Consider the following 17,377-nt stretch of genomic DNA (forward strand, 5'->3'; position numbering starts at 1 on the left):
CACTCAGCTCCAGCAGATTTACCAGGAGCTCTGCAGGGCCGCTCTTTTCTCAGGCCCCTCTGTGCACAAAATTCCATTCTGCTCAGATTCGCTGGCTCTGTGTTCTAAAGTCCGTTAGGGTCCCTTTGATTCTCACTTCGCTCTGCTATACCTGACAGCTTTAGGCTGCCCCAGAAGGATAAGGCAACGGGCTTAGCCATTGTCCTGGCTATAGCCAGTCTGTTCCTGTCGTGGTCAGCTAGAGCATCACTTGATAGCAATGGCAGCCCTGCCAAGGATTCTGTATTCTGTGGCCTCTCCCAGGGCTTCCCGCTGGCTTCCAGGAAAAGGTGCTTTCTGCTTTAACAAGGCACTGCCCTTTTGTCCCCTTAGTTAGTGTGTGCACAGCCAGCCCAACTGCTCAACAGACAGACAGACAGACAGACACACACACATGGCGAGGGTCACTTGAGATCGACCCTGGCTTACATGCTTGGTTATGCATGCTTAAGGCTCAGGCAGCTAGATTCTCTGGAGTTGACAGGATTCTGTTGACACTTGTCACAACTTATGACTGTTGCTGAGGTCTAGGCGGGCAGGGTCTAAGTGGACACTACCAGCTTAATGTAAGCCAGTCAAGGCATGAAGTCTTGCTCTGAGCTGATCTTGCTAACCTAACCTCCCCCACATACTCTCCAGAAAGGGCCAGCATCAGGAAAACTGATAGATTTCCAGGTCTCAGCCCAGAATCTAGTCGTGTGGTCTCCCAGGCTTATCAGGGGTCCTGCCTCACTGGGCAGTCTCATTTAACAGGATCTGGCTCAGTGTGTTTCAGGCGACAGCAGCACAGTAGCCCTGCACTGCGTGGTAGATGAATTGGTGCGCTTCAGGCTGAAGGTCCGCCAGTATGCACTGGCCACACCGGGGGCTACCGGGGAGGCCCGGAAACAGCAGCTCCAGGAGAGGCAGCCCTTGCTCAAGGCATGTGATGCACTCCGCCAGGACCTCATCACCCACGGCATCAATGTCAAGGTAAGCAATCCTGCAAATGCAGGGGATACCAATGTCACAAAAGACAGTAAAGGGACAGACAGTGACTGGTCAGCTCAAGACAGATGTGGAGGGCTGTAAGGGGGAGGTGTGTAAGCACCCTCATAGTCGAGGAGCTGGCCCTGTCAGGCAGTGTTACCCCCACCTCCCCACCCCACACCCGAATCCTTCTGCCTCCTCTGGCTTTGCTTTCTGACCTGTCGTCACCTTGAATAAGAGGGTGTGATGACTACCCAGAGCCTTCTCCTTCAGGACAGAGGCAATGAAAGCTCCACATGGGAACTCCTGGATCCAAGGACGAAACACCAGAGACCTGGGAACTGAGGACGAGGCGGCTGCAGCCCACGTGCCTCCATGCCATGGCATCTGGTTTTCTGTGATTAAAAACTTTATATTAAAGTTGCCAATTGTGGCTGTTTGGCCAACAGTAAAGTGAACCTGTGTTCCCCACTGGTGTGTATTCGGAGCGGCCACATTTCAACATTCCCTTCAGTAGTTCATGTCTGTTCAGGAGACATTCCTGGACATGCTTAGATGTGCCCAAGGAGTAGACTCAAAGGCAGCTAGAGAGCAGACCCCCACTGACTTGTAGCTGGCAGGCCACACTCGGGAACACACAGCGTGAACACACGGGCAGCAGACCTGTGGTGGCAGCCAGGTTTCCCGCCCTCCCCACAGGCCTCTGAAAGCTCTCGTGTGGCCACTGTGTCTGAACTACTTCACTGAGTGAACACTTGGTCACTGAACAGAACATAAGGCCCACGAATGCCCATGGCCTCCTCTGAGCCTCAGTTAAAAACCAAACCCTGCTTTCCCCAGCCACCCGAGGACTGTAGTCCCGTGAGGGTTACTGTCCAGTAATGGAAGGGCAAGGGAAGCAGAGAACAACCACAGACTCCAAATGTTTTGTTTCAGAGCCCAGTTCCAGTTGGGCTGCTGGGAGGGATTTTATTCTCGTTTTTTTTTTTTTTCCCTCAGCTATTTCTGAGAAGCCAAGGAAACCATGAGTACCTCAACTCTACTCTAGTCAGAATAGACAGCTACATCCTCCTAAATCCTGTCAGTTCAGGCTAAAATCCATCACGTGCTGCTGAGCCCAGGCTAGGCCACTGGAGGGGAGTGTGTGGCGCCCTCAGGCTGCACGGCTCAGGTCGTGAAGAGCCTGCTGAAGGCAGTTCCGATCTCAGCCAGCATGTCTGTGGTGGTTGTGGCACGTCCATACCTCTGGAAGGCCTGGTGGTTGCACTCCCTTGTGAGTGTGCAGGCGCCCCAGGCAGCCACCAGGAGCGGGCTGGAGCTACAAGACAAGAGCACAGTCAAAGACTTTCTTGCTGTAGAACACAATAGGGGATCTGGGCTCTGCCTGTTCACCCCGTTTCTATCTTCAACTCCCAAATAGCAAACTCAAGTCAGCCGGGCTTCTGAGAGGCCACTTCCCTGCAGCACTGCAGTGCCACGGCCCACACATCTCGACAGGACTGGGATAAGCCTAAGAAGCACCATTCCTGGAGATGGGTCGGAACCCAACACAGGGAGTTTCTCCAGGTGTGTGCTGCCTGCGGGTCGTGGGGTCTTTAATGGTGCTCACTGGTGCTCTTGGGATGTGGCAGAATGCCTGAGGCCTGCATGCAGACCCACTACCCCACTGCACACTCCATTTTGGGCCACAGGACAAACTAGAACCACCTCTGCACCACTGCCCTGCATATCTGAGTGAAGGTCACCGAGACCCCGTCTGCACCAGTGGTGTCGTGTGGGCCCCAGGAGCTGCACTTTCCACACCTAGCATGTGTGACCCTAATGGTCCCATAGGACAGGTCAGAGGCATGGGGACTGTGAGCTTAGCATCCTGCTGTCTCAGACTCACAGCTATGAGGATGAGTGTCCAGGAAGCCATTCCTTAAGCCTGTGTGTTCTCTACCCTTAGTTTATAGAAGCCCCTGCTCAACTCCCCACAATGGTGTCATCGATCAACCATAGCTGCTTGGATTAGCACCAGTGCTGGTAGATATGGTTCCAGCAGATGTGTGTAGAAGCTCCCGAGGGCAGGGAACCTTGGCTTTACACATCTCCCATGGAGCACTGACAGTTCACCAGGGATATTAAGAGAACCAACACAGGACCAGTATCAAAGTGGGACAGACAAAGGTGCACCATACCCATTTGTTTTCTCTGGTCCGGCACGGAGGGCCCAGTGCACCATGACACCCAGGGAGCCTGACAGGAGGTCGCCTTGCCCTCCACACCTGCGGCTGCTGCCTTCGTGGCTGCACACAAGCACTGCGGAGAACAGACACCACGAGCTGCCCTCCCTGCTTGCTCCAAGGAGGGATCACACCTCACAGCCTACGGAGCTTGAGCCCCTGAGAGATGCCCAAATGCCACCTCACATCAGGCCTCCAAAGTCCCCCCAGCAACACCCCACATGGATTCCCCAACAACCACTAGACACCTGGACACATGAAAATGTGCTTCTTTGGGAAGTGTCTTGAGATTTGATTGTGCTGGGATTAGGAGCCCCCACTGCTACAGGCTGGGTGCCGAGAACATTCTGTGCATTTCCTGTCCTGGCTCTGGGTGATATTCATGGGGTCATAAGCGTGACCACATACACATGGGCTCACTGCTGCTGTCTCCAGACACACCAGAAGAGGGCATTGGATCCTACTACAGACAGTTGTGAGCCACCGTGTGATTGCTCTGAACTGAACTAAGAGCAGTTGGTGCTCTCAAAGCTCCTAACCGCTGAGCCATCTCTCCAGCCCATCCCTTGGGGTTCTATGAACTCATCTCGCTAACAGCTGCCTGTACTGAATAATATGACGGTGACCGTCTCTGAGAGCGCAGAGCAGCAGACGCACTAGGGATACCCACACTCCTCCCTGCTGCCACTCTGCTGGGGGCAGTGTCATTTCCAGTTCATGTCAGCTGAGGGGTCTTTCACGTCCTAGTCAAGACAACACACAACAGGAGACTCAAATGACTGTTATTAGGTGAAAGAGAGGTGACAGACTGGGGTAGTAGCCTAGGACTGTATAGGATCTCTGGCTCAAACCTGCTTCCAAAAATGTGGGGGTTCTGGATTCTGTTTGCTTGTTTTGTTGTTGCTGTTGTTTTGGTTTGTTTGTTTGTTTGTTTTTGTTTTTTTTTGTTTTTTTTTTAGGAGACAGGATCCTTCCATGTAGCTCTGGTTGTCCTAGAACTCACTAAATAGACCAGATGGCCACACACAAAGATCCACCTGCCTCTGCTTCCTGAGGACTATGATTAAAGGTGTGTGTGTCCCCTCGTGTGCATGAGAAAAAAGCCTAACAACACTTGCTAGCTTAAAACATGTCATGTGGCCACCACAGCCCTGTGCAAAGCTTTAGGAGTGAACACAGAAGGACTGTAAAGCTGTGGCTGCCACGGTCAATGTGTATCCTCACCATGTGTGAGCGAACAGAGGTCTCCGGACCCACGCCGCCCTGGCCTGAGTGTCATGCGAAGTCCTCACTCACCCTGCTGGCCGTTGGAGATGAGGTCCTGTTCTCCTTTCTGGACCACAGTGATGTTCCCCAGGGCCTGGCTGAGCTTCAGTACGGATCCACTGAGGTTTTGGGTGTCCATAGGACTATTGAGCTATAACACAGATGACAGTCACACAGGGCTCACTGGTGGCAAGGTGAGTACCCACCCTGTCCGTTTAGAGTCTCAGACGCTCATATCCACAGAAATCAGGCACTGGTTAAGGGCTAAGGGGGTAGAAAGTGGCCAAGATGTCAGTGCACCAAGCTCTCAAAGGGATGGATCCCAGCACTTACTCTAGAGCACGTTCTCTGAGACCTGGCTGGACCAGGTTGTGGACACAACACAGCTCTGGATAAGGATGCTGTGCATGCCCCTCCCACTCAGAGCCCAGGCTTATGAGATGGCTGCTCTCAGGATTCATGGCTTCATATTACTTCACAGGCTCACAGGCTAGCACTGCAGCACACAGTGAGTGCCTTGGCTGGTGAGCACAGCAGGCAGTCCCTGGCCCAAGCCTGCCACACAACATTCATCCAATAAAGGAGGCATAGGAAGGCATGGTGGATCGCAGGGCAAACATACACAGTCTCTCTGCACACACAGGCCCACGGCCTGAGCAGAGCTCAACTGTGGAGCTCACTTCACCCCAGGCCAGGGCCAAGAGGCTTCTGTCCCTTCTTCCTCGAGGCCCATGAACTCACCACGGCTTCCCAGAGTCTGCTGAATTCCACATGGTTGGGGGTGAGAATGGCCTTCTGGTAACCGTGGATGAGGGCTGGCTGCTGGGCAATCAGCCACAGGCCATCCTGTGCAGAACAAGGATGCACCTTCACCGGCAGGCCTCAGAGACCCTGTGCGGACTGAGGGAGATGAGAGGCCACACTCACCGCATCAATGACCACAGGGATGTCCCTGGCCTTGGTTGATTCCAAAATGCCCTGCAGAAGAGCAGACAGACAAGACTGTTCACAGTGTAGAGGGCAAGAAGGCCTTGTGCAGACAGAGAGGCACTGGAGAAGCCAGGAATTTAAGCCCACAGCTTACCTACCTTCAGTGGAACAAGGTGCTCAGCTGATCAAGGAGTGCCGGGAATGATGGAGTTACAGCCTGGTGACCCTTTGTTGTCTGGCGAGCCAGGCTCTGCCCATGAGGCTTTACTCATCCCAGACCCTACCCCTAGATGTTGAGCACTGCTTCTAGGCCATAAACTCAGCCTTATGAGTGACATCACTGTGTATTACAACAGCCTAAGTGACTGCTGTGTTCTCTTAGGGCCAGGACAAGGCTGACACCACAGGCATTATGTTTACCTCAATCTTCATAGACCCTAAATCTGGGGCACCATCTCTGAGTCCACAGCTCTTGTGGAAGAAGCCAGATGCACTCTGTAGGAATCTCAGTGTAGGCTTCAGTTGTGCACAAGGACCTAGTTGTTCTCTGAATCCTGTTTTCCAGAACTGTGCTGTGCTCAAATATGGTTAAAGCTTGGCTCAGGCTCTAAGGAGTCTTGGCCAGTTACCAAAACCAGGCTGATCTGAGTTCCATTCTTACCACACTGACCATCTCCCTGCCTGCTGGAAAGCCTGCAGAGAGCCTCCTACACAGCAAGTATACCCCTCAAGAGGCAAAAGAGCAGACAGCGCTTCTTTCCCGGTCACAGGTCACAGGCAAGCAAACTAAACAGGATAGGAGATTAGAAAACATCAGGGGCAGACCCAGCATGTGGCTCCTTGGCCTGCCTATGAAGACCATCTACCACTGCCAAATACCTAGCTCATGTTCACTTCATACTTGAAGGCTGAAGTTTTAGGAATTCTCCACATCATCGGCTATTCGTTTTCCTTACCATTTTATTTGCATGCTCTTTAATAGCAAGTAATTGTAATAATAGTGAACCATTTTCCCAACAGATAGCTTGATCCTATACTGAAAGCTTCAGAGGTTTCCCACTTTAAAACTTCTGACTCACATATAATCATCATAGTTATTTATTTGCCAACCAATGTGCTATGAGAAGGCTACACATGCCAATCAGGTGAGCTAGAAAAATGGCCAGATTGAAGGTACCTGCTGCCCAACAGAATGGATGCCTGCAAGTTGACCTCTGACCTTCACCCACATGCTGTGATGTGCACATACACACATGCAGCAGCACACACAGCACATTCTTACAATTGAAAGAAAAAAGTGATGGACAAGAAGAACATGAGGAGACAAAGCAACTGGAGCCTGACAGCCTCAGTCCTTGTTTCTCTAGGGTCCTGGTCAGGGAGACTGCTGCCTGACCAAAAGCAACTTGGGAGGAAAGGCTTATTTGGCTCACACTACATCACAGTTCATCGCTAAAGGAAGTCAAGGCAGAAACTCAAACAGCAGGAACCTGGAGGCAGGAGCTGATGCAGAGGCCATGGAGGGGTGCTGCTTACTGGCTTGCTGCTCATGGCTTGCTCAGCCTGCTTTCTTAGAGAACCCAGGACCACTCACAGTGGGCTGGGCCCTCCCCCATGCATCACTAAATAGGGAAATGCTCCACATGCCTGCAGCTGATCTCAGGTTTCCTCCTCTCTGATGACTCTAGCTTGTATCAAGTTGACATAAAACTGTCAGCACACTGAGAAATGTGCCTGGGCAAGAAACATACAGTTTGCCTGACACTAGCCCAAGTTCAAAAGCCCCCTAAGCAATGTCCGGGCACTTGAGCCTCAGAGACGTCAATTTCCTTCCTTAACAAAGAACTGCCTGCTTGCTGGACCTCTGGCTTTACTGTTAACCCACAGGGTGCTGCCATTCAGAGCTTCGGTCCATTTCTGATTTCATGGTATATGGCAACGTGACACCAGGGTCTCTTCTATTTGTCCCTGATACAGCAGAGTAGCAGCCCAGAGCTAACATCAGACACTAAGGTTTGCCACAGCCAGCCATAGCACCAGGAGCAGAGCCCCGTGGAGATGTGTGTGAACACAGACATCGCTTGAACACACAGCTTAACAGTAAGTACACCGTTCTGAGACAGCTATTAAAGTTGTTTAGGAGGCAAGTCTCTAGGACCCACAGAACAAGCTGCAGAAGAAACATGCTGTGATGAGGGCATTCTAGAAAACTTGGGTTCATGCGAAGCTTACTGTGAATGCAGCAGTCCTGGGGAACTGTACTGGAGGGTGCATGCAGCATTAGGAAGGTTGAGACCCAGTGCTCTACAGGGTCAGCTCCCACAGCCCCAGCCTCTTCTGTAAATCAAGAGACTGATCCTCAGATGGGGAAAGTACAGACTCCACCGGAGCCAGACCCAGACCCACCTGTCACTTAGGGCACTGGGTTCCACCGGGATGCTGAGTGATGTCGGAAGGAGATGCCTGACACACTGTAATATGAACTACAGATGGGACAACATGCCGCCCAGCCACAGCAGCACGGAGTTTGTTCCTCATGAAACTGACAGATGCAGAGACTGAATCACCACCTGGACCCCTGGCAAGCAGGTCACACTAGAAGGGACACAGACCTGACGCAAGCCTGTCCAAACCTCAGGTTTGCTGCACTTCCCTGAAACCAGGCAGGAAACCTCATGCAGCCCGTGCTCTCTGCAGCTGCTCGTAAGAAAGTCCCAGAGCAGAGACTGGTCCAACCTGCCCTGTTCGGTAAGTCCCTCACCACTCCTGGTGACCTCTCCTCCCCTCTGCCCCACAGCACATGTCTACTCACTTCCAAAGACCAACAGTATGCACTGGGCCTGAAGAACCAAAGAAATGCTTGTGCCTCAATGTTGTATCTAAAGGAGGGTGCTTAGCAGGACACCACTTACCCTGACATTGTTGAGAAGAAGGTCATCCCTCCCTAGGCCGGGTCCCACGACAAGGGCATGCAACCTGGGGAGCCATTTCTCCACCTCCTCAACAGCATCAGAACTGTCACTAACAAAAGAAAAAGGCAGATGATTTTCTCAAGTCTTTCATGTTGTAAGTGTGGTACTGGGGACTGAACCCAGGACCCCGAACATGTAGGGAATTGCCCTATATCTCAGCTCTAGAACATCTTATCGTGAAAATAATTTAGGTTGATAGTGAGTGTGTACACTAGTGCAAACGTTTCCACAGACCCCTTTCCCTAACCACTGCCCACGTGAACATCCTACACACTCACATTCTGGAATATCACAAGAAGTTAGGGCTGGCTCAGCACCAGTGACTCAAATGCAGACTGTTGGCTGAGCAACTGACCCACAGCCCATCCTTTCCTTGCCCCAGAAGCTGACCTTTGCTTCTCCTCCATCTTCTCCATGGACTGGTTTACTTTTGCTTTAGCTTTTTAAAACTGCATTACTTCAGGCTGGAGAGATGGCTCAGTGGTTAAGGGCACTGACTGCTCTTCCAGAGGTCAAATCCCAGCAACCACATGGTGGCTCACAAGTATTTGTGCCTTCTTCTGGTGTGTCTGAAGACAGCTATGGTACATTTATATAAAATAAATGAATGCTGAAGACAGTTACAGTATACTTATATATAATAAATAAATAAATCTTAAAAAACAAAGACTGTATTACTTCATTAAATATTTTGCCCCTACATGTATGTATGCACACTACATATGTACCTAGTACCCATAGAGGTCAGAAGAGGGCATCAAAGCCCCTGAAACTAGAGTTATAGATGGTTGTGAGCTGCCATGTAGCTGCTTGGAATAGAACCTGGCTCCTCTGCAAGAGCAGCCAGTGCTCTCAACTGCAGAGCCACTTCTTCAGCCCACTTTATTTTTATTGTGGTTAAAGTGAGAAAAACACTTGATCCTGAGCTCCCTTAGGTGTGTCTCAGTGCTTGGTGGCACTGCCCAGGGAGACATGGGCCCTGTCATCAATGAAGGTCTGAGGAGCCCCTGGAACTCTCGCTGCTCAGATCAGAGGTACCCACTGAACCCTACAGAGCCCAAGCACTGTGAGCATGTGCCTCAGACAACCGTGCTCACACAGGCCCCAGAGGACGCTGAGACTGAACCCCCCGCCCCAGCACAGCATCTGTGGCTCCTCATGCTCTAGGTCTTTCCTGTGAGCCCTCTCACTGATGCTGATGCGAAACAGTGGACTCACTAAACCTTTTACAAGTTTCTTTTGAGATAGGATTGCTAACTGTCCAAGCTGGCCTCTGCCCTGAGCCCTAAGTAGCTGTGGTGACAGGTGTGGGCCATGAAGCCCACATGAAGCAGACACAGGAGTGACAGTGCTGTCACAGGGAAAGACACCCATTCTGCACACTTACAGGACTGGGTGGACGATCAGCTCTGGGCTGTAGGACTTGATCACTGCCGCGGCCTCCCGGGCACAGAACACGTGGGTCAAATCTGCACCCTGCAAAGTGAGAGGTGGACTCAGGGAAGTCCATGTTCAGCAGACCACGGCTGCTGCACACACCAGCTCTCACGCCGTAACACAGTGTCTACCTGTGTTACTGTTCAGGCCTCAAGCCCAAATGCAGGCGAAAGTAGACAGCCAGTGGTTGGGGAAGGGAAAGTGGCCTAAGAAAATGCTTGGAGTCACAACCAGATTATTATCCCCTCCCAGGCTTGGGGACAGAGCCAACAGCCTGGTGTGGTCCGGCCTGCCCAACATAAGCCACTTTACATTAGCAGCTCAGCTGGATTACAGTATCAGCTGTATCCTACACAACCTAAAGAGGCCTCCCAGGATCCTCCAGGTGAAGCACAAACCTCAGTAGTAAACGGACAAATAATGCCCAAAGCAGTCACATTCTCCTTTAAAAGGTAAATTCGGAGGAGATTTTAACAATAAAAATAGAGCTAAAGAGAGATGGCTCAGATTTTAAGAGCACTGACTGCTCTTCCAGCGGTCTGGAGTTGAATTCCCAGCAACCATATGATGGCTCAACAACCATCTGTAATGGGATCTGATGCCCTCTTCTGGTGTGACTGAAGACAGCTACAGTGTATTCTTATACATTAAATAAATAAATCTTAAAAAAAATAAATAAAATCAGCCAGGCATGGTTGCGAATGCCTTTAATCCCAGCACTGGCGGCCAGCAAGGTCTACATAGCAAGTTCCAGGAGAGCTAGGTTTACATAGAAAGATACTGTTTCAAAACCAGAAACAAACAAAAGCAAACCTCCAACCCCAAACAACCCCACTGTATTGCAGGTTACCTGTCACTGTAGACAGGGCCAGAGCTCCTTTAAAGGGCTTCTCTAGTGCACACCATTTCTCTACAATGTTACTGAATCTATCATGAAACATTTGCTTTAGTCATGTATGAACAGTTTAGCTCGTGTGTGTGTGTGTATGTGTGTGTGTGTGAGATGGTGTGTTATGTAATTGTACATACACACATTTTGGTGTATATACTTAGAGGCAAGAATAGGCACTGGGCATCTTCCTCTGTCACTCTCTGCTTTATTCCTGAGACTGTCCCTCAGGGGAGCCTGGAGCTGGGCTGGTAGCCAGTAAACCCCTGAATCCTCCTGTCTCAGCATGCTTGGGATACAAGGATATATGGCCATGCCACATTTTTTGGTAGGTGGAAGGATGTGAACTCAGAACCTCATGCCTGGGAAATGCCAATTTCCCAAGTCCTTAAACAACCCAACTTTTAACCAGAGAAACCCCAATGAAAGACTGAGGTAAACATACCACTTTCAGAGCTGAGATTCCTGCAAAATATGGGGCTCCTGTGTACCTGAAATGGAGACACTGGAGTCAGAACCTCAGCGAAGCAAAAGCATTTGCCAGTAATATGTTACCAACAGAAGCAGATAAGAACTATATGTCAGCATAAACAAGTCATCAACAAATGACAGAGGCCTTAGCTCGAGACGGAGGAGATACCTCAGTAAATACTCGCACAGGAGCAGAACTAGAATGTCACATGATATCTGTGATGGATTCTCAACCCTGGTTTGTGTAACTGAGGTGTCCGTACCAAGTACAGCCAAGAGCTAGCTGGCTGCAGGCTTCTGTCGGGGAGAAGGTGGAGATGGGCTACCATTGGGGCAGTGAGCAGACAGCAGGTCCTCAGAGGGGGGTGCTGCCTTCTCTGAGTGACATGAGCAGAAGCCACACTAGCTAGCCCCTGCAGCCTGCTATGTGGTTCCCTAAGCACAGCAGACATCCTTGGCAGGGTGTTCAAATACTTCAAATGCAGAGTTTCTGTGTTCATTGCTGCTCCCCCCCCCCCCCCCCCCCCCCGTGAAACAAGCCAGGGACAGATACTGAGCACACGGTACTGGAGGCTGTTCTCACTCTCCTTATAAATATAACAGCACAGCTTGAAGCAATGAACTTAATGTGTGCAAAAACCAGTAAGAAAGGCCGCCCACAGGAGCTCGAAGTCCGCCGTCCACACAGCACATGGACACACTGCTAGGGTGGGCGGGTCCAAAGCATAACAACATCAACACCAACACTCACTGCGGGGGAGCCGTCTGGGCTCCTCAGCCTACATCCTGCTCGGACAGGTAGTCAATAAGAAGTACTTTGCATCCCATCAGACTGCATTTGGAAACAGTCACTGCACGTGGGTGACGGACGGACAGACAGACAGACAGACAGACAGACGGACGGACGGATGGGGAAAGGTAGGTGCACAGAGGAAGGCAGAAGGCAGGAGGGAAGGGCCTTTCTAAAACAGGCAGCACTCACTCTTGACAGCCCCCAACGATGCCGATTCTTCCATCTTGCCCCTTGTGTTTCTTCGACGTTAGAGCAGGCACAATGTTTCTCACCAACTGAAAAAGGTTTTCCATGTCCTTGGCTGCGTGTGCTGTATGGAGGGACAGTGTTCTCTGTAGCACTGCGGAACAGGGAAATGAGCCATTAGAACGAATCAGAGACAACACGCTTCCCGAAGCTGATGACCAACTTGAGTCTACCAGAAGTTTCACTCTTACTTCTGGAGAAGTAGGGTTCAAATCCACAGGTTAACAGCAGCATACTGTCCTCCAAGCTTTCTGTGACGTGCCAGACAATTGTGTGGATGTGGGTGTGTGTGTGGGGGGGGGGGGAATGACTTCATCTTCCAGAAAGTTTTATCAACCTAAAAATATAGATCACTTAACACATTTTCTTTCATTTCAACGCCTACCTTCCCTGGAAAAACAAGCTCCCGCTTGCAGCCTTCCATTTAGTCAGAAGCCTGACAGAGCCATCCTGTTACCCTCAGCTACGTCTCCACACTCAGATACTAATTAAATAATAACTGGGAACGCTCTAAGCACAGCACATCTTAAATCAGGTTCAAGGTGGCACTGTGGAGCAATTGCACCGCGCTCACTTCTGTTCAATCGCCTCCGTTTTAATTTCCGTCCTTGAAAAGCTCCCTGTGGATGTATGCTTTGTCTCAGTACAGCAGCTCAGCTGTAGGCAGAGCCCAGAGCATGTGTCCTCACAATCATGAAGCACGTGTCTGAACGCACTATCTACACAGTCCTTAGAACTCACGGACCCCTGGAAACAGAAACACTATTTTCCATGGGGGCATGGGTGGTATGTGCACAAGAAGGCAGAGGTCAACCTTGGAACTGTTCTTCAAGAGCGGCCCATCTTGTTTTTTTCCTGTGTGTGTGTATGTGTGTATGGGAGGGGAGTGTGCACATGAGGCCTCAGGTCAACAGTGGGTGTTTCCCTCAGTTACTCCCCGCCTTACTTTGTGAGCCAGGGTCTTTCATTGAGCGCAGGGCTGTTTGCTTTGGCTAAACTGGATGCACAGCAGGTATCAGGAGCCTCCCGTCTGTGTCCCCAGCACCAGTCCCACCCCTGAGCAGCAGTCCCTATGGACTGAACCATCACCAGTTCCACTTTACTTTTGGATCCAGGGTCTCTCATTAGGACCCAGGCCTTGTGGATTATTCTCAAGTGGCTGGCCAATGAGTCCCAGGCATCCTGTGGCCCCTCACAACACTGGGATTACGAGCACACACCACATGCCTGACTTTCCATAGGGGTTGGAGGTGGACTCCAAGTCTCCATGCTTATGTGGCATGTGCTTTATGGACTGGAGGATCTCCCTGACCTCGACACATACACACGCACAGCCACAAATGCACTGATTACCAATTCCACAGCCCACACACTGTGAAGATCTGATCCACAGGGAACCTCTGGCAGAGAAAGGCCCCACCAGGCCTGTCATCGAGAGCCACTTTCTGTCCTTGGTGCTCCCTCCCACCCAGACTGAGCTGTTCATTCTCACCTTTCCCCAGCACCCAACAAGCCTGGCCTGTCTCCACCACAGAGGCCCTCGCCTGGGCCCCTGGGATACACCTGAATGAAAACACTTTGCAGAAGTATGCCACCTGCATAGGACTCAGCGTCCACTGCAGTGGGAGAGACATCTGGGAAGATAGTTTGTGGCTGTCGTAGGAGCAGTGGCTCTGAGCGAACACCTGCCTTCCACCAACCATCTTCTCACCTACCTGAGACCTGTCCACACCTGTCATAAAGCCCCCTCTCCTGCAAGCCCCCCATCACCAGGGCAACAGCACGTTGTCTCAGTCTTTGTGGATGAGGAACAGATGTGTCAGGCTGAATGCTTAAGCTCATACCGCTCACTAACAGCTAATTCCTTCCACGTACAGAGGAGGAAACAGGCTTCAGCAGTTTTAGGATGCTATGGTCGGCTGCTAAGCGAAGCTGGCACCTTTGAGGCAAACTCCTCCATCTTTGTACCTTCAGAGTTGTTCCTACTGTTTCTACTAATACCAGAAGAAACTTGCAGAGGCAGCCGGGGTCACCCGGTCGTTACGACTTTTAGACAACTAAAATAATGACTCATTGAGCATGCCTAGAAATATTTGTTTCCATATTTATGACCCCAAACTGAGCACAGCAATACGGCCTTGCTTCCATCATCTTCAGCCTCTGAGTAAGGACCCTCTTACTTTTTTGGTAAGCAGCCAAGAAACATGTCTAGCACCCTTCCTTCTTGAATATCCTAAAGTTGAGCACACTTGGAAAAGTACAGCTTAAACTAGTATGTGGCAGCCCCTAAAACACATTCTAGAAACAAGAAAAGCCCCTCCCCCAAGTGGAATCTCCCCACTTGTACGCAGGCAGGGGCTGCTCCTAGAAGAACTGCAGCTGAGTCCTCCAATCTTTATCTCCTGGCTGTGCTTTCTGACTCTGCGCTCACCGTATGAACTCAATGTATTCCATTACTCCACGCTACCAAAATGCTGCTACCTGAGAGTAAAATAACTTGTTCTTCAACCAATGATTCACCCGACTAATCAAAAGAGTAAAATCTTTCTCAAATGGTCTCTAAAATCATTTGGGAGGGATTAAAAAAAAAAAAAAAACTTGTCATGAAGTTATGCCAAATAAAATCCAAACCACCAGCCAGCACTGCCCTCCCTCTCCTGACTCCGCCTCAGTCTCTTGAAGCAGGTGGATCCACCACACAACACGCCTACATTTCGAGAACACTCCAGTTGTGGAAGGATGGCACGTTATCAGACAAGGGGTACTTTAGGGAGTTTAACATTTACTTAGTTCCTTCACAGTCTCTGCCTCAGCCTGACTTCCCTGAAACATGGCTGCGACCGGGAAATAAGAGTTGAAATAAACCTCTTCTCCACAAGTTGCTTTTGGTCATGGTGATTACCACAGCAACAGACAGCAAACCAGAAGTCTACACCTCAAAAGTAGAGAGTGCTAAGAATACAAGATGACACCTGAGAATGACACACACTCTGCTGCTTTCCTGTCACTGAATGGTGTGTGGCTCTCTCCCGAGACTATGAATCTGTTCCACAACACGATGCCATCAGGATAACCTGAACACATCCAAGAGTCAGGCTCCTTATATCAAGACAGAACTCTATTAGAAAAGGCTCCAGGAAAGTCTATTAGATTTCCCAACACTAAAACTTCAAGTTTTAGTTGGCTCGCTGCCACACCGGTAGATTTATCCCCTAGAGTATTAAGAGGCTACTTCTATTTACAGAAGTGATTTTGTTTGCCACCACAATCCAGAGTCTGGAAAAGCAGGTCCAGCCCGTTTGCATTTCGTTGGCTTTGAAGAAATTGTGGCTGAGATAGACAACCATGGTTTCTGCGCCCCATGTGCTTTAAGTTAATGTGATTCTAAACTAGGACATACAATGGCAATCCTTATATTAAGTGAGATTCACCCTAAGCACAGGCAGTTTTAAGGTCTAAAGTCCAGAACTCTACCAGGTCTCTGGCAGAAATTTAGCAAGTCAATTTAGTAATGAAACCTTAGTAAGTACAAAGGAAAAAAAAAACTACTAATCAGAATGGCTAAAAATGAAAGGCAATTACCAAGAGAAAAATAAGTTTCTAAATAAAGAGGTGCTTAGAAGTCATCTTACGGGTGTGACAGACAGTACGGATGGAGGCACCAACTCTCCAGGGCTTTCAGAACTACTTCAATCGAAAAACAAAACGCCAAAATGCCTACACATTTTATTTCTAGACCGTGATCAACATGTTTGTAGTCCATGGCCAAACCTCCCCCAACGAATCCTACATCGGAACAGTGCACTTTGGCATTTCAGTTTCGGGGAATGCTGGCTAAATCGCTTTTCCAGAGATTCATTTAGTGTCTACAGAAAGATGATGGACAACTGCTAGCGCTCACCCGCCCACTTTCCCTCCCTCTTTTCCTCCTCTGCCTAATAAGAAATGGGTGTTGTGCTGGGGGAATATTAGAAAAGTAACTTTCCACAAATGGATGGACCAAAGTCATATAAAGAGACGTGAGAACCAAATGTCCCATTTGCTCAATCCATGAGTTCTTCCTTCATAGTATATCCAATCTTAAAAGGCACCCACCCACCTCCGACTCCCAACAGTTGGGACAGGGTCTTAGATGTGTCTGGCTGCTCTACAAAGCGAGCTCCAAGCTAATCAGGATTACATAGAGAAACTTAAAAAAAAAAAAAATGTCTAACCGGGCTCCGAATCCCAAAGTCACTTGACTTAGCCCAACACTTAAACATACAGAACGAACACATCTTGACTTCACCCACCTCCTCCAAACACTCGCACACTCTGAGCTAGGGCAGCCTGTCTCCAGCATACAGGTACTGGCAAGCCAGTGTGTGTACGCAATCCAGCTCATGTAACGGCCCGCATCTCCCTCACCTCTAGCCCGAGCCCCCAGTAAATCACAAGAGCGGAGCAGCCTAGTCGTCAGGCAGGCCGGCCCCACCGGCTCCCTGCAGTTAGACGCGCCAGGCAGAGCCCGCCCACCCACCCAGGTGGCCCCGGCCGGTACCTGCGTGCAGCGGCGACCAGTGGAGCGCGATCGCGGCGGAGAGCATCGCCACCACGGCCGCCGCAGCCCCACACGCACGAACGGTCATCCGCGGGACGCCGGTATCGGTCTTACCTCCTCCACAGGCGCGGATTGCTACACAGCGAACGCCCATGGCGGTCCAGCGGACTTCCGGGTTCCCAGCTGCCCCCGCGCGGCCGCCGGGCCACCGCCATTGGTCCTTCTTCCGGGTTCCGCCCGGCGGCCCCCGCTTCCGGCAACGCCGGAAGCGTGCTCCTGACTCGGAGGAATCGTCCCGCCCCTGGGGTTAGTGTCCACCATTTACCTCCACTTGTTGCTCAGACGACTGACCAGCAAGACGCGCAATCCGGCCTGGCCCCAGATTAAGTATTCTAGCAGCCTGCTCACTGAAGAACCTTGGCGGTTTAGGGTCCTATTTCCTTTTTATTCTGTAGTGTTTTGTCCGTGGGCGTTATGGGACACTTGGAGGTCAGCATCCTTGGCAGCCTGCCTGTATCTCTGCTGCCCAAATAGATGATGTCCTTGCCCCTGGTGAGTCCCTCAGCTAGATCTACAAGGCCTTAGCATAGCATCTCTCAA

At 50.6% G+C, this 17,377-nt stretch overlaps 2 protein-coding genes across 7 annotated transcripts in view; one reads left to right on the forward strand and one right to left on the reverse strand.

Annotated features, from left to right (window-relative positions):
* The window catches only part of CARS2 (cysteinyl-tRNA synthetase 2, mitochondrial), a 31,686-nt gene extending 30,280 nt beyond the window's left edge, over positions 1 to 1,406 (forward strand). For all 3 annotated transcript variants that reach the window (XM_080928534.1, XM_080928535.1, XM_080928536.1), the window contains 2 exons: positions 805 to 1,011; positions 1,282 to 1,406. In XM_080928534.1, coding sequence (XP_080784660.1) covers positions 805 to 1,011; positions 1,282 to 1,353 — 279 coding nt within the window. In that variant the 3' untranslated portion in view covers positions 1,354 to 1,406. The remainder of the gene's footprint in view (positions 1 to 804; positions 1,012 to 1,281) is intronic.
* A 567-nt stretch (positions 1,407 to 1,973) lies between these two features.
* Positions 1,974 to 16,999, reverse strand: NAXD (NAD(P)HX dehydratase; the record flags this gene model as incomplete). 4 transcript variants are annotated; one of them, XM_080928914.1, is made up of 10 exons in its annotated part: positions 2,047 to 2,326; positions 3,189 to 3,309; positions 4,530 to 4,650; positions 5,241 to 5,345; positions 5,427 to 5,477; positions 8,342 to 8,450; positions 9,789 to 9,877; positions 11,173 to 11,218; positions 12,181 to 12,331; positions 16,892 to 16,999. In XM_080928914.1, the coding sequence occupies 10 exons, from the start codon at positions 16,929 to 16,931 to the stop codon at positions 2,176 to 2,178; spliced, it is 984 nt and encodes a 327-aa protein (XP_080785040.1). In that variant the 3' UTR covers positions 2,047 to 2,175. The 4 variants fall into 4 exon arrangements, with proteins under 4 accessions (XP_080785042.1, XP_080785041.1, XP_080785040.1 ...); XM_080928913.1 differs by having other exon boundaries at positions 16,778 to 16,931; XM_080928916.1 differs by lacking the exon at positions 3,189 to 3,309 and having other exon boundaries at positions 1,974 to 2,326.
* Between the last annotated feature and the right edge of the window lie 378 nt (positions 17,000 to 17,377).

The sequence above is a fragment of the Micromys minutus genome, assembly GCF_963924665.1.
Source record: "Micromys minutus genome assembly, chromosome: 14".
Taxonomy (NCBI): Eukaryota; Metazoa; Chordata; class Mammalia; order Rodentia; family Muridae; genus Micromys; species Micromys minutus.